The sequence below is a fragment of the Melopsittacus undulatus genome, chromosome 9 (assembly GCF_012275295.1).
Source record: "Melopsittacus undulatus isolate bMelUnd1 chromosome 9, bMelUnd1.mat.Z, whole genome shotgun sequence".
In the NCBI taxonomy this organism is placed as follows: Eukaryota; Metazoa; Chordata; class Aves; order Psittaciformes; family Psittaculidae; genus Melopsittacus; species Melopsittacus undulatus.
The window spans coordinates 1,622,884-1,648,590 of record NC_047535.1 but is presented as its reverse complement, the minus strand read 5'-3'; the positions used below and the strand labels follow the sequence as shown (position 1 = coordinate 1,648,590).

General features: G+C 39.7%; 1 protein-coding gene across 1 annotated transcript in view; it reads left to right on the top strand.

Annotated features, from left to right (window-relative positions):
• Nucleotides 1–25,707, top strand: part of IQCH (IQ motif containing H) — a 54,738-nt gene that overhangs the window by 10,463 nt on the left and 18,568 nt on the right. The window contains exons 5-13 of the mRNA XM_034066539.1: nucleotides 475–586; nucleotides 1,319–1,447; nucleotides 2,193–2,407; nucleotides 3,634–4,185; nucleotides 4,821–4,887; nucleotides 8,599–8,682; nucleotides 11,007–11,182; nucleotides 14,382–14,654; nucleotides 16,537–16,728. Coding sequence (XP_033922430.1) covers nucleotides 475–586; nucleotides 1,319–1,447; nucleotides 2,193–2,407; nucleotides 3,634–4,185; nucleotides 4,821–4,887; nucleotides 8,599–8,682; nucleotides 11,007–11,182; nucleotides 14,382–14,654; nucleotides 16,537–16,728 — 1,800 coding nt within the window. The remainder of the gene's footprint in view (nucleotides 1–474; nucleotides 587–1,318; nucleotides 1,448–2,192; nucleotides 2,408–3,633; nucleotides 4,186–4,820; nucleotides 4,888–8,598; nucleotides 8,683–11,006; nucleotides 11,183–14,381; nucleotides 14,655–16,536; nucleotides 16,729–25,707) is intronic.

The window sequence follows — 25,707 nt, the reverse complement described above, 5'->3', positions numbered from 1 at the left end:
CTGTGCAATGCTCTATGTGTGTAAGTGTAACAGTGAGACATATGGTATTGCTGTCCCAAAGTGATGTGTGTCACCACTTGAATTTCTGGCACTTAGAACCAGCAGGTTCTGCTTTTTCAGGCAAGCACAGGTTAATTGGAGAAGTGAAGGAGCCTCAATCCCACATTAGCACAGCCAGCATGGCACATGTTTCCACATCACATTATCAGGCTGTGTCATCCCCTGCTGTCCTTGAGGAACCTTGGAACTTCAGAAGTCTGTGATACTCTTACCTGATGTGTGAGTAGTACCACATATTGTAATTCCACTGGTATTCCTTACAGAGAAAAGTTGTTTATGTATTTGAAAGTGCTTCCTTTTCTTTTGGTACCTTGGTGTTACAGATACATACATATAATTTATTATTGCAGGAGTAGAAAAGCCTGTATTTGCAAACCCTGGGTTTCTCTGTTAAAAGATTTTGTCTCTTCCTAGATGTGCACTCAGAAGATTGTGAAGGGTCATGCAGGTAGCAGCCTATGGGGTTTGCCTGCCTTTCATTACATGGATTCTCCCTTACCCCTATTAGAAGAAGATCTAAGGAAAGGTGAGTCACAGAAGCCCTTCTGGGTACCATTATTGCCAGAGTTATGTTGTGTAACCCATGTCATTTGCTGTTTGCAGCAGGTATCTGTTAATCAAATTTCCTGTCACCTCAAAACTTGCAAGAATTGTGATCTCAAATACTGCAAAGTGTAGAGATCAACTTCACACTACTTACTTCATGTAGTAGCTAACTTAGGACACAGCATATGTTATGTTGAGCATCAGTCACCCTCCTTGAGTCAGTTATCTTGTAACTCATAGAGTTCAGTTGCTACTGGAAAGAAGAACTGTATGTGATCGAGGGTTCTTGTATGCCTAACATGGTCAGGATAAACAATTATCATGAATGTCTGGTTATGAATCATTCAATCTCAACCAGTCCTGCACTTGGACTGATTTAGGAACCAGTCCACCTTTACTGTGGCTTACAGAAGTCAATTCTCACCCATTCTGCTTATTAAATTGCCATTGTACAAAGCATATAATTTCTTCTTAGGATCAGCACCATTACAGTATCTTTCATGAATTTTATAGGCAAAGCTCACCGTCCTTGAAGGTAAAATACTGAATATTGAAAGATGAATTTTTCAATAACAGAAAACTGCTGCTTTTCGAGTTCTGATTTGGAATTGCAATAACTTTGGTCTCCTTTGTTGAATTCTTTCTTTATTGCTACTAATTTTTTCACAGCTGGAATATATATGAATTGTGCAATAATGTCATCTTCTTGTAGGTGTTCCGAGCCTAAGTGAACAAAGGCTTATCCATCCAGCAGCAAAAACAATTCCCCAGATACCTCCTGTTGTATCCAAAGCAGCACCTTTCCATGAATTTCACAGGCAGCACAAGAAATCAGCTGTAGGTGGGTACAAAGGATTGCTAACAACCATCAATTGCACCTGCATCTTCACTTTCAGGCCCCTCTTTTATCTCACAAGGAAACAGCTGTCTAATGAGTCAAATTCTTAGGAGTACTAAGTACATGAGCATTCCGTGTCTTGCAACTGAATGGGAATCAGATTTCTTTGTTCATTTCTGAAATCCTGGTAGGTTCCTACCTGCATGATCCAAATTCTAAGCACCTGAATCTGAAGATCTGACTGGTGGTGTTAGTGTAAAACCAGTGTGAGTCATGACTTACAACAGCTGATCAAGTGTCTGTTTTGGCAGTGTGGTTAAATGAATGACTCCTAGTAAGTGAATATACTGTGGGCAATATGATTCTGACCTATCACAAAGTGTACTCTAAATGTGTTGCTACAGCTGCTTGTGGCATGTGTGGCAAGGAATGTAAGCAAAACAAGCTGCAGGTTTAGTAACCATCACATAACTTCAAAAGGTCCTCCTAATGAAAACTAAAATTACATATGGAATAACCTGGAGAGTGAGTGCTGACACTGCCATTGCTGTCCTGGCTATGCTGTTGGCTGGCATATTTCAAACTATAGATTATAACAGAAAGAAACTGAAAACTGCAACCCACTGGGACATGAGAGCAAACTGGAGCGAGCCAGTACCCAATGGTAGGTGGAGGAGTATCAACTTGGTGCTGTTGTTGCCCTTCTAACAATGAAACCTGCAATCATGTTTCTTTTCCTTTGGTACAGGTGAGATTAGTAGTAGGGTGGATGCTGAGAATACAGACACCATCACCTTCCCAAACTCAAAGCAAGCAATCTATGGCACAGACTCCTCTAGTAATGGTAACATTACACGACGTCCATCCAGCAGCTCCAAGGTTTCAGCAAGGAAATCAAAGCGAGTGTGGACATATCCAGCTCAGCAGTTGGAACCCGAGCTGCAGATTCCCCCTCAGACACAGGTATGTGGACAGTGAGGATGATGAGGCTTTTGTTCATGTTTATAATACTGACTTCACCAGGGATGGTTTAGAAAGTGACTGAAAATCACTGAATTGGTACAGGAGTGTTTGAACTAAATTCAGTGAGTATTGAAGTAAAATAGGAACTACTTCTTATATTGCCAGTTTCTACTTTCTCGAGTCTTCTACTGATATTTGTCTGTTTTTTCACAGTCTCTTAGAAAATAAGTCTCAAAAGGATGTTAGGAGGTTATCCAGACCTCCAGGCAGAATTACCTGTATCTGTAATATAGCAGACAGATGTTTTTCTAACCTGTTCTGAAAACTTTCAGTGATAGCAACTCCACAGTCTCCCTAGGCCATCTGTTCCAGTGCTTAACTAACTGTCTTTACTGTTATAAAAGAGTTTTTTAATGTCTCATCTAAATCTCCCCCACTGCAGTTAAGCAAATGTAGTGTTTCCCTTTATATTTACAGAAGACTATAGGGGAGTTTGACCTTGACTGCTTAATGCCTGCTGATTGTTCTTGATCCCCATGCAAAAGGGACATTTCTTTCTTTTTATGGCTAATTATTGTGTGCCATAGCAAACTGTCTGGAGTTTTGCTTGATCTTTCTAGACTTTGACTTCTGTGCCATTGAGGAGAGTGAAAATCAAAGAGAAAGCAACTTGAGAAATGGAGATGCATGAGTTATTAATGTAAATGATTACCTGAAAACAGTGCACGTAGATGGAAAATCAGAGCTAATGCATTGCTGGCTGATGTCAGTAAACACAAAGTTGTGTTAAGAGGCAGAAACATCTCTGTTCCAATTCTGACCCTGTTGGCATTTATATTGGCATGATGTTACCCATTCTTCTGGGACAGGCAGAGGCAGTCTCAGTGGACTAATGCTATTGCAGTTACTTTCTGATTGTAGTCAGTGAATCACTGTAGAGCTTGATTTTTATATTGGGTAAATCAGGCACAGCTCTTACATGCAGTCATTGTATTTCTGTAAAATGCTCTTCCTCTTATATGATCTCTGAGGTCTGTGTGTGGCAGTGGGTTTTATGATAAAGCTGGGCTACACTTTGTGGTTATGATGCATAAATTAACATGAGTGTGTTTCAGATCCTTAAATTCCCACAGTTAAGTCATAAATAGTAATCCAGTCGTGTGTTTTGACCACTCATTTACAATCAATGGCAATTCCTCTTAATCTGTGGCTGTCTCTTCCCACAGCTCCCACAAACATCTCCATGTCAGCCCTTACAGAATCCGTGCTTTGATTGCGACATGGCTGTTTACCACGGCACGATAGACCAGACAGCTCCAGGCTTTCTGGCATTCAAGCAACATTATAGTCTATCTTGGGGGAGCATTGCCTCTTTTTTGGAGCACACAGAAAAGCTTCTCCAGGACTATGCTGTACCATTGGCTACAATAAACTGTACAAAGTTGGCAGAAGTTGCATCAGAGTTTGAGCATGATGAGAAACCCAGCAAAAATGACATCCTGTCAGTGATAAAGAATCAATCAGCTGTGGAAAAGATCTTAAATCGACCTGGCCAAAGACACAAAGGCCACGGGGGTACTGAAACGGCCGCTACCAAGATCCAAGCAACGTGGCGATGCTACCAGGCCAGAAAGGCCTACATCCATCTCCGGCAGCAGCAGTGGGCATCAGGTGTGATCGGCTCTTCCTGGCGCTCATGTAATCACATGGCACGTGTGAAAAAGAGCCTGAAGGAATCACGTCAGAGACACCTGGAGAGCTTTCACATCAGGGCCAAGGTGTGCAGTGCTACCAGCTGTTACGGCAGCACTGCTTCTCTAAACATCTCTTGCTTCAGTGACTGCAATAAGTTGTTCCCATTTTTCCCCCCTTTAACCATACCCTCGTCCAAGTATCATATTTCATCCTTCATCAGCAATTCAGCCTCTGTGGCTGCAAAAATCTGTTGCAGTGTTTCTCCTGAAAACCTCCCTTTGCTTTTGACTTCAGTAGCTCTGTCAGAAAATCAATGTTTTAACTGCGTTACCTCGGCTCCTTATATATATACCTTGTGGCACTTAATTTGCTGGGGAAAAAAGCCCTCTCTCGTCTCCATTCCTGTCACCACTTTGTCAGAAAGTATTTAAGTTTGCAGCCAGGCTCTTAATTAGTGCTCACAATTTCATTTATGTTTGCTTGCTTTTTTTCCTTCATATTCTGTTAATTAAGTGAGCAGCCTCTAATCTTCCCCTGCCAGTAGCTTCATGTAGCCACCTAATTAAATTAATTGGGGAAGATGTTTTAAGTATGTAATTAAATCAATTAATATAATTTATGCCTGGCTTAACTGTACAGTGGAAAAACCAGCTGAAGTTTGGCTAGATGAATCCACTACAGCTCCCTGTCACTGATCAATGCTCTTCTTGATTTTTAGCATCTGGCAGCCAACTGGAATCGCATCAGGACCTCCAGGAGGACTATTATCCATATCCCATCATTAGGTATAACACTTTTGCCTGCAAATCTATCAGCAACCTCTATTACCCACCACATTATGACTCCTTGATTGAGTTCAAGGAAGGCCCCTTGTTTTATTCAAATTGGTCTCGGCAGGAAAATGTTCTCGACATGATGAGAGTAATAACACAGGGCCCTCGCTCGAAACGGCGTTTAATTTGGGGATTAAGCAAATAAAGTCATTATGTGGGGGCCGCTATTCAGTGGAGAGGTGATTTGCTGTAATTTGCTTTCATCTGTATGAAATGAACTAAAAAGTTGTATTTTTCCCCCTGAAATAACAGATAATGTTTTCGGTCTTCTTTAATGATAGGCAAACACGGGCCTGCGTGTGTTGTTGCTGTTACAGCAATAAGCCAGGATATTGCTTGTACACTGTTTTTAATCAAATGTGCAGTCAAAATGATAAGCTACATTCTCTGAAATTATTTAGTTCTAATTACGAGCAGATGGGATGCTTTATTTGCACCTAGGGCGCCTGAGCAAAAGGAAATGCTGTGTGAACAAGAATAATTAAGAAGTTGAATAGTGTTTTTTGCGCTTAAATAATCTGCAGTTTCATGTTAATTAGCACTAATGTAATTATTTAATTACATTTATGAATTGGGGAGCTTAAAAGCTGTTTTCTGCACCACGATGGCCAAGTGTAGGTGTTTGGAAATTAGAGACTAGGATTTCTTGGGAATCTCTTAAACCATGAAATCCTGTCAAAAAGCTTGTCACTGGCTTTATAATTTGTACTTACACAGCAAATGGGTTGACCTGAGAGATTCAGGAGTTTGTGAAGTGAATTGGTTAAGACCTGAATTAATGAAGACTGTAAATAAGTTTTAAGCTCTTGTTTTGGAGCCCCAATAGCCTTTTAGTGCATGATTCTGCTGCTGATGTTTAACATAAATATACATTTGATGAACAACTGGTTTTAATAACACCTCCATCTTAAAGTCTCAGGTGAAAATGGTGGGTTAAATTATGTGACTGAATCCTGTCTTAAAGCAGGATCTCTTAAAAATACAACATTCCAGTGTTGTAAACTGGGTAAAATGTGAAGGCGAGTATTTATACAGGGAAAAGCAATTATTAATTAGGGGTGTGAATTCAGAAGTCAGCAGTTGTTGCACAACAGATGCTTTCAAAGGAGTAGTAAAGAAAACCAATCTCAGTATAATCAAAACAGGCTAAAAAGCACATCAGGATGTCCCTGTTCCTCTGATGGATCTGTAGCATGCAGTGGAATTTATAAAAGTTCTTAAATTATTTCAGCCTCTTAAGTAAAGTGTAAAGCTCCAGGGACATTCTGCTTCATTGAGCACTTCACCTGAGCTCAAGCCCAAGTTCTGTAAGAGCTTTGTACAACCTTCTGCTGTAAATACAGGAATCTGGATGTGCCTGTGCGGGAGGCTGCAGTATTGGAGTGGAAATTGTCCCTTAATGAGGAAGCAAGTAAGTAGTGAAGATCATTTGAGTGCAGATGTTTCCTTAGATGATTAGGAAACCTGTTTAAGTAGGGCACTGGAAAAAAATACATTGTGCCCTCCAAAAGAGGGATCTGAAAGGGATGTTTGTAGAAGTCATCCATGGTGGTTGTTATTAAATGCACTGACTGTGTCAGGAGCTCAGGAAGAGTTCCACAGGGTTTTTACATGACTTACATTGTGATCAGCATTTAGCTGCTTAAAATGTGATGCAGATATGTGGCTTTTTTTTCTCTTGAAACGTTCAGATTGAACTGGTTTGGAGAAACAGGCACATAAAATGACTGAGCAGGTGGCCTAATCTGAGTTTATACAATGTTAAGCACAGCTTATAATTAAAATTTGAAAAGATGAAAACAAAGTCTGTCAACAAGAAACCTTTTAAGATTATTTCTCTTCTTATATTTTAGTGTTTTAATTATTCTTCTCCTACATATCTGGCATTTTTAAAAGCATCTGTAAAATTTGGAGGTTCACTTCTGGCCCCCTTCCAGGCTGTGGCACGGGGCAGTTTGTTCACAGGCCTTTTCCAGTTATGCTTTTGATCTGCTATGGCTTGTATATCATTGTTTTGAAAAAGAACTGCTCAATATAAGGAAAGGAATATTTAAGCCTCTGCCTTTAATAAGCATTGTCAGAGGAGCAGCCATGTAGCTACAGAGCACTTAGAATGCATCAGGTGTGAGGATTAATGTGGTTCATAAAGCCCCTTGGAAGATGAAGAATTCACCAGGAGTGAATATTCTTCTCATTAAATCTAATGGGGTCATGTCAATGGAAGCTAATATATTGTGAATTAATATGTTTTATTAACCTATCAAAGAAGAGTACATGGGGTATTTGGCGTGATGCTGTTGTGGTTTACGCTATAGTGTATCTGCAGATCCACAGCAACATGCAAGTTTTAACTTTTCATTGCTACTTTAACCATTATTCCTTTCTAATAATGACTGATTTTCCAAGTACTATTTGCATGCCATTTTTCTGCCCAGACTTATTCCTTAAAACCAAATGTGTTTTCAAGAGGACAGTTTACTGCAGGGAAATCAGCTACATTCTATGCTTGCAATTGGAAGGCAGCATTGTTAGTGGCTTAAAACTGGTCCCCACCTAAGAGAGCAAAGTGAAGCCTTGAGACTGCAGTTTAACTAATGAAAGCAAGCTTTTTCATATTACTGTAGCTTAATATTAAAGTGGGAAAAGAAAATCAATATCTTTTGATATAGTTCTGCGGGTGCCTGGTGCCATTGTGCTAACTACTGTGTGTAAGTTTTACAAGAAATTACTAAAACTGAAACTGGTGATTTCCATTCCTCTGTATTATGTTCTGTGTGTGAAGTATCATTGCCACACCACCTCAGAATGCTGATTACTTGGAAGAATTGTCCTTGTAATTTGCCTGTAGGATCTACTATTATTGTCTTCCAAAATGAAAGCACTGAAATACTGAGCACATTATGGCCAAACTGAAGAGTTTTATACATTTCAGGTGATTGGTTGTGTGCGGATATATAGAAATGTAAGGCTCTTGTTACTGGATTAGTCAAGATTTTATGCCAAACGTGACATGTTAAGCTTTACTTCCTTATTAATTCAATCACAGCCATTGCAGCTATGAACTCACACTGTGTGTGTTCATATACAGAGATTTATTTAGAATTAGCTGAATTTAAAAATTACAGGATTAGAGGTTATAGTTAATGTCATTTACTGCTGTCTTTGGATGTGAGTGTGCAGTCAGCTGGAGTCTGACCTCCGGATAGATAATCCAAGCTCAGACAGGCTGCCACTCACTCATCCTCTGCAACAAAGTGATCAGGTATAGCTCAGACATCTCCTTAATCAAGTGGGTTTGTTGCCTTTTATGTGTGTGAAGGACAAAATGTACCAGGATTCTTCCTTAATGATGGTGTCAGGTTTTCAGTGTTTAAAAATAAAACCCAGCAGTAAAGAGGACTCAAAATGCTCAGTCTGCATGTCTGAAACATAAAGCTCTATAGATCTAACATTTAGGTTTGTATTTAATATCTCATTACATAAAAATGTAATGTTACATCAGTTCACTAATACAAGTAAATTCATAAAGATGATGCATTTAATGCTATGCCATGTTTGACATTTGAAATACCTTCACTACAGCTTTCTTTAATGCAAAGTCTGATTTCTTTCTGATACTGAGGGTTTTCTGAATACAGTTGGGGGGGGTTTGCTTTTTTCCAGGATATTCCCAAGGCATCCGTGAGCATATTCCTGACCTTGCTCTCCAGCAGAACATGCAGATGGGAAGGCTGTGTGACATACTGGGTATGTTCTGAGCTGCTGGCTGCCCATTTTTTGCTCATTATTTGCCCATAATAAGTAAAAGAGAGTGACTGTTGAGGATTTGTGTATTAATGGTAAATATAGAGAACATATAAGCTTGGAAGCAATTTATCTGCTATGGCATTTGCTCCTGACCATGTTATTCATAAGAAAAACATGCTGATTCTTCCCAGCTCCATGCTAAGGTAAAGCAGCCTCATCCTGTGGCATGCTGAGCACCACAAAAGTGTTTAGTGTTCTACAAAATTAGGTAGCTAATTCTGCTGGTGTTCAGTCAGGCTCATACGGAGAGAAGGATGTGCTAGGAAAGAGCAAGGCCTTATTTAAACTGATGTTTTTTAAATTAGCAAAAGAGGCAGAAGACATGCATTTAAAAGAGGGTTTTTTTTGCTGGAATAGCAGTCATCTCTTAAGCAAAGCAGTAAAGGAATATGATTTGTCAGTGACCAGCCTCACTGGCTCCCTGGAATGACATACTTCATGATACTTCACATGATCCATGTATATTTCAGTATCATTATTATTTTATAAATGCCATTTAGTAAGTTTGTAACCAAAATATATTGGATCCAGGAATTTACAGTTGCCTAAAATAATAATGTAATTGCCTTTATATATTATCTAGGCACTAATATTGGTTTTCCACAGTACAGTCTTATTTTTTTAACACTTTTTTGGGTGCTCTAAAATGAGAGTTAGAAACTTAAAGGGACAAAGTGAACACATTAACCAGGCATTTTCTCAACTCTGTCAGCATGAAAACTGGTGTAAAATGTAGAATAGACCATGAGTAAGATACAAGCTAGTCAAATATTAACTAAATTATTACCTAGACCAGCTGCTTTACTTCTGTCTGGCAGAAGAGCATTGAGATTTATCATCCTGTTTTTCCTTTTTTGAGAATCCCAGAGGATTTCCTTGCTTGTTGTGACCTCCCATGAGTTAATCTGTCTCTGGATCCCCACTGTGTCCAAAAGAGACTTGTATTATCCCTTTACAGGGCAGTGCTGAGCAGTAAAATGTGCTGCAGTGTTTTATTCAACAGATTCACTTAAGCTTGTCCATTTCTGACAGTGTGGTCCAGCTTCACAGCTGACACAAGCAAAGAGTCTTTTTGTACCCAACGTGGGGAATTCTGAGGCTCATTTTTGCAAATCTGAGTAAATGCCTAAAAGCAACAGAGTACTGACTGACAGTTCCAGTGAACTGTCCTTTTAATTATGTTTAAGAAGTTATATAGTAATGAAGTGTATTATATAAAGGCTTTGTGGGGGCTTCAAATACAGGGCTGCTTGTCGAGTGCTGTACTCCTTCAGTGCTTCACTTCAGAGTCCAGCCTTACATTTTACTGTGGGTTGTTTGCCTGCAGCAATGTGGCAAAACAAAGTGAACGGATGGAATATCTTATTTCTTTATAACGTTAGGCTCTGGGTTTTCTTAGTCTGACACTTGCTTTGCTTCTGATTCACTCACGTGGAATAGCAGTTGTCCTTGGCACTTCCCAGGCTCTTGTTCCTGTGCCCAGGAAAGACAATGAAAGACTTCCTACTGATTTCAGCAGGAGTTGGATCACAATCTAGGAGTGCTTCTTGGCACTGTGTTCTATTGATGTTGCAAGGCCTGTTAATTCATTAGCTCATCTATTAACATTAATATTTTAGAAGAGCAGAGTAGTTAAGGTTTTCCAAACATGTATTAAGGACTTCTACTTTCTCACCTCTGAGTGTCTTTCAGCCCAAGTTGTTTTGCTTACAGAAAAGCAGATTTCCACACTGTGGTATTTAAGTAGCTAATCTGCACACTCACATGCTGCACAGTAGTTATTAATGGTATCCTGCCGTGAGCTTTTATATGGACAGGACAAGAATGGGAACAGGCCATGAAAAATCCAGGAAGCACAAAACCTGCAATTTCATCGGCTTTCTAAACTGAATAGCTCAGTTTTATAATTTACTGAAGCTATTGTGATATATTTTTAAAGCAGTGCTGCAATTCCCATTGATGTTAATGGGAGTCATGCATAGAAATCCCCCTGCAACACTTCCAAATTCTGCCCCCAATATGTTCTGCAGATTGAATTTTGAAACCCAACTATTTCTTTGGGTTGCTGATCTGTCTTCAGAGAAATGCTGAAGCACAAAAAAAGCAGTTAAACCACTAAGATCTGGGAATTGCAGATCTCTGTTTTATTTTAGCACTCTTTTCAGGAAGCTGTTTGTTCACAAGCGACCGGGAATTAGTGGATTGCTCCTCTGAATGGAATCTACCTTCCTTCCAGTAATGAACATTGTGCCCCTTTGTTTTAGATGCCAACGTGGACGTCATCTACATCTGCCCCCTTCATCTGAGTGAGGAGTTACTGCAGTATTACAATAAACTCCTGGGTCTGCAGGCAGCTGTTAGATCTGGGAACCCCGAGGCCATGGGTGACCTGCAGGACAGGTTCAGGATTCTCACCCCTGAAGCTATAAACAGCTTCCCTGTGAGTTTGTCTTCTAATTACTACAGCTTGAGGGATGCAGTAAAATTAAATTGGAAATTTTATAACTTGTAACGCTCTGGTACACATCAGTGAAATATTATTGCAAGTTTAAGGGCTTTACTGATTAGACGACTAGTTAGAGCATCGGAAATAAATATCCTGGTTTAGCTTTATGGACTTAGTTGAGATAGTCTTATATTGGCTATTTGTAGAGCACTGTCCCTTCTCACTATATGCTTGGGCCTGGGAACTTGATAGATTTATATCTCTAAGCAAATCGTAGCAATAAACTATTCTTATTACTCCAACTTTTATCTCTGAGCAGCCCAGCATTCAATCACTCAAGTCTGGAGTGTTTCTTACAAGGAAATCCAATGCAGAACTTGCTAAAAAGCACAACTTAAAAACAACTTAATATAGAAATACTAGTTCTGAACCTGTGGAAACAGCTTAAAACCCAGGTGATAAAACATGGTCTAAAAAAAGACCTTAATTAATGTACACTGTGAACAGTGTTTCTGAGAATACTGTAGGCAGTGAACACTCCTTACAGTGAAGAATAATTTTATGAGTATTATAGGGTCTCAGCTGAGATTTGAGTTTTATGAAGCTTTGTTCTGTGTGTCCATCTCAAGGGTCTGTACTTGAAACCTTGCTCCTGTTTTTGACATATATTAATAATCCTCTTCTAGTCATGTTGTTGAACAAGTATTTGTTATACCATATAGAGATTGAAACCAATGGCTTCAGAAGGGAAAGAAGCTTTTTCTGTTTCATAAGTGCGTTGCCTGACACTAGCATACTGTTCAGCAAGACACTTGCTCTATGTATGAATCCTTTTCTGTTGAAATAGTCCAAAAACACCGAAGTGTGAGAAGTGCTGAGTGCTCTTGCTGTGCAAGAGCCCTGAGTCAGAGCTGCCTGATAGCTTTGCCACAGTTAGAATCAATTCTGTAGGCTTGAATGTTTTCTGTTTGCTCTTAAGTTGGAGAAAAGCATCAAGGTGATATCTGTGGGCTTAGGAGCTGGCTTCAGGATTGTTCTTTTATCTGATACTGGACACCTATAAGAATCAGAGCTGCCTGTGCTGGGCCTACCTTGCAATGTGGAATTATTGGGATGAAATTGTTTCAAGTTTCACTTTGACAACTGAAGCTGTTTTTTCTCTGGATACTGGGTGATTTTTCCAGTACTAACTACCAAATATTGGAAGCTTTAAGAAGCCTTCTACATAAAACAAGTTAAAAATATCATCTAAACCACATCAGTTTATGGACAGAAGATGTGCTGCTAAACATGGAAGGGCTGTCCAGGAATAGAAAATATCTCTCATGAATGATTTTGGCTGTGATGATTTGGCTGAAGTAGTTTCAGTGTAAAACTAGGTTGTTTTCAGGCATCTCTTGTGTATTGCTTTCACTCTTCCAATTTCTGTTGAGATCTTCCAAAGAAAGCTTCTTTTCTAGGTGCAGCTGTGATTTACTGGGAACAGTTACATGCTCTGATGTAGGGAGCTCACCAAAGGAATTCTGAGGATTCCTTCATTCTGCTTTTACCTGCTGCCACTCACATTCCTATAATATATCATGGCAGCTCTACTGCTCTCAAAGCAGGAATGAACTAGATTTTACAGCCTGTTTCCTGCACTCTTTAATTAACTGTAAAATCCATTATTGAGAGACACAAAGCAAATCTCGTCCCTACATCACCACTCGTGGCCCCAGGGAGCAAGTGACCGGGGCTGGAAATTGATCCTGTTCTCTCTGTGGCAGAACTCAGCCATGACACCAGCAGAATGGGCCATGTCCCTGCTTTTATCCCGGTGCTCAGGAGAAAAGAAACAGGAATTGGAACATGGAGAGTCTGCAGTTTAAAACTGATAGGAGGAAAAAGGCTCCAGGAAATCTGTTTGTTCTTTTTGTCCTTCTATTCCTGTGAGTCCCTTTTTCCCATTAGAACTTTGAAGAGTATCTCATGTCTCTGACTTAACATCCTCACTGTCCTTGCAGTATGTCTGACTTTTATAGAGAGACTTGGGTGCTTCTTGGAGCTGTTTGGTGTGACAGCGCACTGAGGAACTGTTAAAAGGGGATTCCTTATGTCTGCTTCCAGGGGATACTCCATCTCCTTTTCCACTTTCATCTCCATCCATCAGGATTTATACTTGAGACCCTGTGAAGGAGCATCCAGGACTTTGAAGGAAAATAGTCTGGGTTCCCCAGTCCTGGAAATCCCTAGCGAATCCAGTAATTGCTGGCCTGAAAAGACACTTTCCTGCCTAGGACCTAAATTAGATGAAATCAAAATGTTAAAGATTATTTTCTCCTTGTAACAAATATGATTTATGGCAATCTATTCCAGTGGATGCCTCTTGTACTATGTCTGTATGATGTCCGTCTCTGTCTCAACGTCAATGCACCTCTGTAACTTTGCAAAGAGAATTAGGTTATCTGCAGGCTGAGCATAGGATATATGGTAGGAAATATTCCTGAGGTTTCCCCTGATAGTTTAAATTCAGAGGTTACAGCATCTGCCAGGATCAGCTCATTCAACAACAGAACTTCCTTTTTAGAAGAAATGAAAAATTCCTTCCAAAAAGTTGAAGCCCTTGTACTTTAAACAGCAAAAATACCACCCCTTGAGTACTCTGCAGTTCCATTTACAGTAGATATCAGAAATACCATGTAATGGAAATGTATATCCCCAGTAATTTAATGTGATCAGAGCAAGCTTTGGTAAATCAAAGCGGTTTGTTCTCAGAGAATCACTTAAAACACTGCTGAACTGTATGGTGAAATACATTCCCTGCTATAGGGAGGGTGTTCTTCATTTTTGCTATTGATTTTTAGGAGCTTTAGAGTTAAACCATGTCAGAAGTGTTGCTGAGATGAATCACTATTATCCAAAGGCCACCAGCCTCTCTGCCGACTGACAGAAGGATAATTCCGCATGGATCAAATAAATACAGATGTGTAGTAATTAGTTCTATTCCCAATGAGCCCATTTCCAGCACACTAAAGATGTGCACGATTATGGAGCCTCACCCCAACAGCTTTTATCAATTTAAACTGCTAAGCTACAGGATAGGTCATAACCCAGCCTGCTATTAATAATGTATTTATTGTGTGCAACATTATAAATGAGTTTCAGGGAATAGAAAAGAACACCTTTTAACAAGAATAATGTTATCTTTCTCCAGGAGCACCACATGTGCCTGGCCACGCTGCTGAAGTACAGTCCCAAGACTATCAAAAGAATAAGAACTCTTCTCCAGAGCAGACCTGCCTACATTGTTGGAGGGGTTCCCCACAATGATGATTTAGCTGTGGCTGACATGCTAGATGTGCCTATATTAGGCTCAGTGCCAGAAGTGGCTCATCTCTATAGTAGCAAGTCTGGAAGTAAGCGAATTTTTGCCAGTGCCAATGTACCAACCCCTCCTGGAGAGTCAGACATCTACAACAAGGAGCAGGTAAGTGGGATGGGGCAACTCACAGGTGCCTCTTTTCACTTGATGCAATGCAGACATTGTATGATTACAATGACTCTACTGATTACACCAGACCCTAACTGGGTTTCATTAAACCATATGTGAGGTTGGGTTCTTCCTTGGCTCTGCCTGACCAACTAAATGCTGGTCTGACAGTAACACAATTGCTCCGTATCTTTCATGGTCTCTCTTGAGAATATGTAAGGGTGTTTGGTCCAGTTATTTCAAAGAGTTTGTGTTGCTGCTCCATGGATGATGCTGTGGCCTCAATGCAACTAGTTGGAGTTTTACCAGTGACAGAAAATAGAACAAGGAATTCTGGGAAAATCAGGTATTTAATGAAGGGAACATTTCTTGCACTTAGACAGTCGGCCTTTTCAAACTGAGGCTCACTGAACATATCTGCAACCAAAGTCTGATCTGCACCTAGCTTATCACTGCTGAAGTCACCTATCTTGTTAGCATGACCCCTAAGAAAAAAACCAAAATGCTACCTAAACTACAAGGCACAAGGTTTTTTTGTATTGGGTTCAGTCTGCATCTGCTTATTTTGCATTCAGTGCATTCATTCTAGAAGCTGCTTTTGCAATCTGCAATGATATGTCTAAATATGATCTGTACTGATTCTTTTCAAATGTATTTTTACGTTGGTGCTATGTCTCAGACAGCAAAAGGAAAACCATGATTTGCAGGCATTCCTACTTCTTCAAGAGGCTTTTCACATTGCTTTGCTATTTATTAATCACCTTTAATGCTGAAAATAATCTCAGCTACACAAACACTGCAACTTCTGTAGTAGGTGAAATAAATACATGATCAGTGATCTAAAACCCAACCGATTTATTGTTAAATAATTTATGTGAAGCAAATACTTGTGATTCCTACTACAGTGTTATGGAAGTTCTACTTCTGCTTGCTTGTATGAAATATTGACATTTTGGGTTAAATAATCAAAGCAAGGTGATGCTACGCTAAAGCACAATTCCATTTTCACTTAAGGATAGCACATAATTCTTTATGATTGGTACAGTCCTTACAGTGTTATTGATCCTCTTCATTACTGTAGGGGAGTCATCAAGAAAAATACATTTAAGTGATTCCCAAAAGCCACAAATAATAGCATCAGGACACACATGGAAATGTATTTTAGGTCAACATTAAAAAGCAAGAAACAAAAGTCCCCCAAATTACTATGTAAAAATGTACAAGGCTGTAGCCAACGTGACAGGATCTGGTAACACTTCTACCAGGTTCAAAGGCATTTGCAGTTTCTAAGAAGCTAATTGCATCCTACACCAGCTGGGCAGAAGGCATTTGAAAAGCCATTTCAATCTGTGTACATACACAAATAAATAATTAGCATTTTTATAAAGGCTGCTTGGTAACTCCTTCCTACATTTATAACCAGAGAACGTGCTCTCCAGTAGGAAAATTTCCCAGCTGTTTGGCTGGGGTTGGAATCTGGCACAATTGTTTCCCAGATACTGCAGATAGTGTAGTCCACCGCGTGTCGTTCCCTGTCGCAAGCATTTATTGAGCAGTACTGATTATCCAAAGCCTAAGATCCTCATCACACAAAATAGCTTGGACAGGCAAATTTCTCTCTCGGAGCACAGCTGCTCTGACCAGCAAACGTGCTCAGTGCTGTTTGATGGACTCAAGTTCAGGATGAAGGCCATAGAGACTTCATCAAAAGATGCTCAAGGTTCATTGTGCTGCGTATCCAAGATACTGTAACAACATGAGCATCTCTGGGATAAAGCAACTGTGTTTAGATAATAAATTTGAAGTCCAGTTATTTGAGAACTGGAAGTGTAAATTGAAGAACCATAGCCCAAAATATCTCTGTGTGTTTGCTCCACAGATGATCAGTGTTCTCAGCCAGCTCATCGTAGACAATACGGAAGTGCAGCGCTGGCTGTTTAAAGTGAATGATGAGTGTGGAGGAAATGGTACTGCCTATTGTGACATTATTTCACATCTGAAATGCTACCCCTGGGTGCAAAAGGAACGTCGGCGACATGGCCCTGAGAAATGGAGTGAGAAGTGGGCACATGTAAGTAACACAGGAGTGGGGTGCCCTGTTTGATGTTGTGGCTTCTTAATAGCCTTCTGTGGTTATTCCTCACACTATACCCTTTCTCTGAGCTTTCATTTTAAGACTTAGCTAAGAGTTGATATTACAGAGCCCAGACTAGCTTGTGCAAAGCAAGTAACAGTGGTTCAAATAAAACAGTTAAATATACCAAGATAAAAATGAAAGCCTGGCATCCAATGTGGAGTAAGTAACACCTCATTCATATGCAGTAATGTGCTAATTTTACACTGTGTTTTTTATCCAAAGTGAGGACGTGTGTAAATGAAAGTATATAGATGGCAGAGCCTTGTATCTACATAGAAACTTGGAATTATTGGAACAAAGTGTTGGATTAATACAGCTGAACAACACTAATCAATTTGAAATCACATCCAAAGTCATTATAATCTGGTTTTCTAAGGATTATTTTTTCTCTATTTTCCCTCACTAATAACTAATAAAGTTATTTTCAGCTGTGTAAGAATGCTCGAGGTCTTGGAGATTGTCCTGCATGTTTCATTACAGTGGGTGTTTAGGTAAGGAGAGAGACCCTATAAATACCTAGAGGGAACAGCATAGCACTAGTAGATTCCCAAGAATCCACGTGATTGAGAGAGGCTGTAAGATGATACATTTCAACCACAGAAAAATCCATAAGAAAGCAGACTTGATTAGTTCTGCCATTCAGAGAACTATTTGTAGTTTAAATATTCATTGGTATTTAAATGTGTTAATTTCAATAAGCATTTGATATTTCTCTGTATTGTGCCAAATTCATTCCTAATGTAATGGCTTTAAAGCCAGAAGGAATGTATCCAGAAAGAATTGCTTAATTTACATAAACTACTCATTATAGCTCTTTTGATTTTTTTTTAATTCAATCCATACCAGTTTGAAATTTTTGTTTGATTGAATTATATTGTATATTAAAATTTCAAATTGTGCTGGTTATGGTTCTGTTGCATTTGAGAACTACAAAATAAGTCCATGTTATAAAATAGAGCTGATGATGTAAAGCTGAAGGGCTGATTTCCCTTGATCTCCTAAAGATCCCTCACTCTGGGCAAGTCAAGCAGTATAGAGCAGAGTGCTGGAAAGCCAATGTAGGGTCAGCATCTGGCCACTGACCTCTCAGGGACATAAAACTAACTGTACACCTACGTACTAGACCCAGCACCTAAGTCAGTGGGGCACAAGAATCATTCCCCAAGTCTAGTTCTTTGCTGGTATAAATTCACTATTTGGATTCTTTGTGGCTGAGTGACTCCAGAAAGGACGCAGTGCTAACTGGCTTGCTTTGGTTCCCCTTTTATAACACTTTTATATTCAGCTTTGATGCAACCAGGAATCAACCTACTAAAGCCCTTAAACATAAACATAGGTTGGAAGTTAGAAAATATATGTGGAATAATGTATTTGATTTAATTTCTTAGAGTCAGCAGTAATGCTTCCATAAATCCAGCCCAGTATTAAACCTGGTTTTGGCAAAGCATGGACCTCACTGCCATTTTGAACCTCTTGTTGGAATATGTGTGTTCAAATCTGTATAGGAGACCTTTTCCATCTAATGAATTGCAGCCTCCACTGAGTACTACCATTGAGAGCAGAGGATTAAAATCATCCTTTGTTAAGGAATCCCATTGTAATGATACACATTTAAACATCAAAGCATTAGTTTATGAGCACAGGCATGCTTTAATGTCCTATTACAGTGTGTAGACCTGTTTCTTTTGATAATGAAGACATTGTGTCATCGGCATCGGCTGCCACATACAAAACGGATGCTGGCAGGTTATTAAAAAATTCAGCTTCTTGATGAAAGACTATCCTGCAGGCTAAGAGTACACTGGAAACCTCGCCATTCTGCTAGAATTATTAGAAATGAGAACATGACTGTAAGCACTAAATTATGTTAATACTTACAAATAGCATCATTTGCATAGCAGTTTAAGACACGATACCCAGATTTGCCTCGTTGGTAGGGAGTAGGCAACAGATTAAAAATAATATAGTTTGTAAGTTTGAACTGTGTAAAAAATGTATTCCATCTGAAAACGAGGCTGATTTTAGATTCCTCATTTCAGATAGAATGTTGGGCAAGCAGAAGTGCAGGACAGGATTACTGAGCTAGTTTACCCTGTTAATGCAGTATCTGAGTTATCTGAAGAATTATTCTGCAACTGCATAAAGGGTTCAATTCACAAACCATGCCAAACGTCTCAGTAAGGCCTTCATCTGACTGTGCACTGCTGCAGTCTGTCATCCTGAGGCTCACATTCTAATGATACTTATATGAAGAGGGCTGCTGCCTCCACATGTGCACATTGGGCACCCGTGAGGCCATTTGTGGGGACATTCTCTACTGTGAAAGCCATTGAAGAAAGGTGCTCAGATGCCCACTCAGAATTCAAGCTGAAGATTGGCAGAAAAATCCACAAAGTGGATTTGGTGCCTTTTGATTGATAAATCAAAGTCTGTTATGCCTCCTGATCTCTGAATCTTGGGACTCAAACTGCCACCTCAGCTTCTCAGAACTTCTGATGTCCTCCTCCCATTTAGAGGAAAGGTAACATCACCTTCCCCTTAGTGTTGCCTTTTTTCTTCTTTTAGGTTCCCTTTTTAGGTAAAATAATACTAGACTATGCAGAGATGCCACCCTGTAACTGTAGAACTCAAAATAGTATCTAAATCAGTAGTCAAATGAATAGATCTTGTATTATGCTGTGACTCTTAATTAACCACCAGGACCAGCAACCTGATGTGTTTTCACCTAGCAGCAATCCTAAAGATAAGATCAGACCAAAGACAAAGAAAGGGTGAAGTCTGGGGATAAAGAAGAGCTGAAAAGACAAGAATAGAACAAGACACAGAAAACCAAGCAACAGATATTCTCTCAATAAGCCATTATAATTGGCCCTGGCTACACAACCATTTCAAAACCCTCCATCAAATATCTGCTGTAGAAGAAAAGAAGCTATTTAATGTGCTTGGGCAGCCTTCTGTTTTAAATGTTAGAGCGTTTGGATCCTACTGCCTCCAGTTGTGTCACGGTATTTTGTCACGGTTTCTTTTCCTTATAAACTCTATCTTGGTAAATTCACTGAAATGCATAAAAGGAAATCAGAATCTTCTCAAAAGGTGACAAAACTGGAAAATTCAGCTTTTGGTCTGGGTTGCACAAAGCAATATTCAGACACTGGTTGCAAGATTTTGCATCAATTGCTATTGGAAAATGAAAGAGTTTTAAAGGCTGAGATTAAAATAATGCAAAAGGCTGGATGTTCCCTTAAATTAGTAAAATCTTTTGGTCAACTTTAGAAAGTCCTGTAATAAGTAATAGATAAACCTTGTGATTATTTTAAGTTAGGAATAGTAGTGAAAGGATTCTTTACTGGTGAATGAACTGCAAGCACTCTAAGCAAGCTGAAGCCTTTGTACCATGACTTACTTCTTTACTGAAGGAAGGAATTCAGGGTAAAGAGCATATGAGTGTAAGCAGGTCAAAATAAAACCAACCATAACACTGTCAAAGAAGCAATTTTACAGCGTGTGCTGGCAATGCCACTATCATTTCTGACCCTCTTTGAGCACAGTTCAACTTCCTAACGCTGTTTTTTCCTTGCCATGACCCAATCTAATTTTCACCACTCCCACCACCTTTTGTATCACTAACAGCTTTGTCCTATGGCAGCACTACAGATATTACTGCAACTGCAATAAATAACAAGTAATTGAGTTGGTCTTAGTGTAGCACCTGAAGCCCAGAAAGGGCTCTTGGGCAGTTGCCTTTGCTGCTGCGTTACTCCACTCATGCCCCGGCAGGTTTGTTCTTTCCTCAGCCTGAAGAGGGCCAGGGACTCTGACACCTCTTCACAAGGTGCATTTCCAGCGTTCTGAGAGGCTTTTAAAATTCCTCATAACTGAGATGATGTTTAATAGAAAAACAGAGAGAACCCAAAGACTTCAGACAGGCATTGATTACCTATACAACAATGCAGCTGCAGGTTGTCTCCTGGTACGCACGGTGCTCTGTCAGCAGTATATCCTAAATAACTGTCATATTCACTGTGGCTGCAGACAGTGTGTAGTGCTCTCACTCAGCTCATTAATATATCTGTGTATCTGCCACGGCAATATCTCAGGTGATTCTCAAATCTTAAGTAAAATAAAGCATGATAATTGTATCCCTTGGTTCAACTGGAGCCAGGATATCCATTCCCGAGCCTTGCAATAATCAGATATGCAAGCTGTTGGTTTGTATGTCCTATTGATTTAATATGCTTCTAATCAGTACATAAAGCTATAGGCCTGCAGTGTTAATTTTTCATATGCTTACAAAGTACCCTTTGATTTTCTGTCACGCGTTAATTACAGCGTTTTGCCATTAAATAGGAAGCTTTGTGTAAACTAATTACAAGGTAATCATTGTGTACCGCGAGCGTGCTGTTTGTACCTTTTAGTTGAGACTAAAACCGCACAGATCTCGCAGTCTGGAACCACTATACCTTCCAGCCATTAGCTCTCACTAATTCATAGCATTATTGTGCTAAGATTGTAGGAGTTGTAATTGTTGTGGTATCAGTGCTGTTAATTACCGGAGTAAACAGTTGAAATGGTGCCAAGGTCTATTGTACAAGGCAGAGGAAAGGAGGTTTAAATGTTACTTCCACCATCTGGGGACTGGAGTAGAGGCAAATGCTAGAAAACAGCAGTGAGGCAATATCAGAACTTCAGCTCCAGGGTTTGAGGCCATATGGATCCAGAATATTTTGAATCAATTGAATTTAAGTGCCAGTTTGTAGCAATAACAGTGTGGAAGGAGAGGATAAAGCAAGAGCACTAAAGAAATCTGAAATCCGTTAATGTTATCTCAGCCAATAAAATGCCTGCTTGGATTATTTTAAAAATGTTTATTTTGCTAAAATCCCAGAAGTAACACCCAGGCAGCTTGGGGAATAAAGGAAGTTTAACTGTGTGCTGCTCATGAAACACAAAGCAGGTTTTGTCTCACAATGCCGTTAGCACTGCAGCTCAGCAAGTTAGATAACAATTCCTGGGAAGTGGCTGTGGATTATCTATGTGATGTCTCTTTTTCTTCTTGAAACCACATTTTTGGTCTTCATTAGAATCCTTTCTTTAGAGAGGCAAACCAGAACAGAGGGTGAGTGAGCAAAACACAGAGAGATTGAAAGAGGAAAAGAAACTAATTAGGAAAATACTATTAATCTGAGGGCATCTGGGCTGCTTGTGCATTTGCAGAGATTTCATTAAAATACAGAAAAGATGCATTCACGTATTACTTACGTCATTTTCTATGAGAATTAACATCCCTATGCCCTCAACTTAGAGATGCTGCATTTGAAATAAAGATACAGGGTTTTTTAAAGGAGAGATCTTTGGAGGTTATGACAATTACATTACTTTTTCTTTGCTCTGAAGGTAGATATGGGGAATGAAGGCTGCAGCCTTACAAAAGACATGCTGTTATGGATAAAACAGCAATGCATATGGAATATTCTGTTATTGATAAAGAAAACTATTTAATGCAATTGTCCTAATCCCAAATTAACATGTTGTGCATAAGCATGCAGAATTATTTGACAAGTTCATGAAGCTCTCAGATCCTCTTTCTGCCTGATTTTTGGTAGCTGTTGTGATTCTCTATTTGATTTCCCTGCAGATAGTGTTTCCAAGATGACATCTACGAACAGGGCTCTGGCAGCATATTGCTGCTGCCACATTAGGAGTGTTTGGAAGAAATAGAAAGGGTCTCTCTTTCTAAACGATCCTGGTTTATTTATTTTTTATTGGTCTGTTAGCAGATGTTGAAGTAGTTCAGGGCACAATGTAAACATGTGCTTTTCAATGGAGGTACGGTAAATAGCAACGTGTACAATGAAACAGGCAATTTGAAGGGGTTTTGGGGGCAGGCCAGTGGGTTTTTTGCTTTTTGTGTGTGTGGATGTAGTTGAATTTCGAATTAAAAGAAGCGCTTGATCTTTATATATTGAAATCCTCTGCGTGCAGAGTGACAGCATGAGCCAGAAGAGAAACCCATGGCCCCATGTGGTGTGAAAAAAGGAACAGCAGTTTAAGTGCTGGAAAGTTGAAAGAGAACTAACCTTCTTGTTCTTGTAGTCACGGAAAGTGGCTGTTTTGTGCTTCTGTATTGAAGCATAGCATATGTGCCTGGGCTTGACAAAAAGCCTCTCGAGTCAAAGCAAGCCTCGGCCTGGGTGCTGATCCAAAGCGAAGGCCGCGATAATGAGGGAAGGGCTCTCAGGAAGCAGTGAGTAGATAATACGACGTAAGTGGCGAATTCTGTGCTCTGTTTTCACCATTGTACTTAATGCAAGTCGCGGGCCCAGCGCATCGCTCGCCACACAGCTGCAATGGGCCATTAGCTATCAGGGAAAATTGTCTTTGCTACTTTCAGCAGATGGAGCAAATATTTTACAAAGCAATTTTACATACAAAAAACATTTGCGTTACTTGGTAATGATGGCTGGTTTACACGATGCTGCCTTCGATCAGGATGTACTTTTCCAGCTCGTGGAAGGCAAAATTGGCACTTTTTAATGTTAAAATTTGCAGTTAACAATTAAATCCCCGGGCTTTAAATCAGGTGGCAAACTTTAAGTGGATGGGGATCCAGTGCATCACTTCCAAAACCCATTTCCAGTATTATAAACGACTTGCATTGGTTTTGCTTACTGTGGTAGATGATGGGTCTGGCCAGCATGTACCTGTCTGAATTAGAAACAATATCATATCAGTTTAATTTGCAAACTCGGAAATAGTGAGGGTTATTTGGAGAGTCAGACAGTAGTCACTGCCTCTTCCAGCATCACCCTGTTTGCTGGTGTGGCTGAGAACAGAAAATAAGCTGGACTGGACCAATTCAAGGCAGCTGGAATAAGTTATCACAGCTCCACTGATCGCAGTAGAAAGGATATACTGTATAAATGATATGAATTGTCATCATGCCGTTGAAGTGGCATAAATTGCTGTAGCTTCATTGACTTCCACAGGGATGTGGCACTTTGTATTGCTGAGGATCTGTCTGCTGGCTTTATTCTTCCCTGGCCCAGTCAGCTTTACTTATTCAGAGTTACTTTCTTCACTCTATTTGCTTGCAAGGTCTAAATAATTTCCTTTCAATCTGATTTTCAGCTAAAAAGCCTTAGGTTCTTCTCATACATTCTGCTCTGCAGCTTCTTTCTGTCCCCAGGTCTTTCTTCCTATTTCTAAGTCTCTTTCTTCTTTCTGTTTATTTACTTATCTTCTCAACAGGCTTTTCTTTGCTGACTGATCTATCTGGAGTATATTTCCTACCAGAGCCTTCAACATATGCCCCATTTTCTCCTCATTTTTTATTGCAACTGCCATTTCTAAGTAAGCCTTTCAAAATTCAGCTTGCAGAAGGGTGAGAAATTACATTCAGGAAGGAAAAGGTAATTCTCTTTCTTGCTTATTCATTATTATAAAGAGATACAAACCAGATTTGTATAGATTTAAAGGTTTTTACATGACATAAACAGTATTTGGGCTGCTCCTTTATTTACTGGTACTAAGAAATACAAGCTGAAGGATTTGAACACATGCTCCCTGTTTCCATTGAGCCTCTGATTCTGAATTGGTTTGGGCCACATCAAGAGATAAACCACTGGTAAGCTCTGCTGGAGATACTGTCCAATTTAAATGAAATTAGCCTACCAAGCACTGATCCTTTTAAAAGGTTTGACTTCCTGAGTGAATGTTGGATCCAGGCTTAAATTTGCCTACTAAACCTCCCTATAATCAGGATTATTGCCTTTTTTAGAGCTTGCAGTTGCAAAAACAACCCCCATGAACTAGAATTCCAGGTGCTGATCCTTAAGGAGCGGTTGCCTGTGAACACCTTGCTTCTTGAGGCATTACTTGTTAAAAGCACTGTTATGTTGGCTTTGATCTCACAAGAACATTTTTCAGATTTCCTTGAATTGTTTTTTCCTTTAAATCCTCTCTCTTCCTTCTGTAAGGTGAGCAGGTTTGATGCCAGCATCCTTCACAGATAGCAGGTACCAAGAGTGCTCTGAACCGTGAGATGCTCCTGAGCCAGGCACTGTGCATCCGCGTTGCTCTACAGAGGGGCTGGAATTGGATGAGTTTTAATGTCTCTTCCAGCCCAAACCAGTCTGTGATTCCATGAAGCAACACTGAATTCCTCCTCACAGATTGCTGGAAACAAGCAGTGTAAGACTTGAATCTGGTCAATTCAGAACTTGGATCTCACATTTTATGTGATCCTTTCTTTATGACATGAGGGTACAGCTGTGCTGCTTCATGTATTGATATACATTTTGATGTATATTGATATTTTCTTAACATGTTGTCTGATGTTCTATTTTATGTTATAGATATAGCATGCTTAAAGTCAACCCCATACTTTACTCCTTAGGACATGACAGGAGTCCACATAACCCAGATCGGTATCATTATCCAAGCACCTAAGTATTTTTAAGGCATAAGTATTTAATTAAGTATTTAATAAGTATTTCATAAGTATTTAATTCCATGTGAGGTAAGGACAGAAACTGTACCCCTTTCATGGCTGGTCAGCTGAGGCACAAACAGAAAGTCACCTCCCTGAAATCCTAGGCAGGTTGAGTTCAGGAATGTGATATATCTAGGTCTCCTTGATACCCTAATCATTGGCCCATCCTCCTCCTCCTTATTGTGGTACATAAATCACAGTAAGCTGATTTTGAATTTGTGTTTTTGGCTACATCACGTGCTTCATGACAAAGCCCATCTCTTCATACTCACTGGCCTGGAAAAAATAGATTTTTATGTTTTTCCTATTCTTAGATGTCAGCCATAAGGTTTTATCGTGTCCCTCCAGAGCTCAAGATAATCTGATTGCGGCTTAGGACATTGCCAGGATCAGAGGATGGTTGGTCATCTTCTGCAGCACAG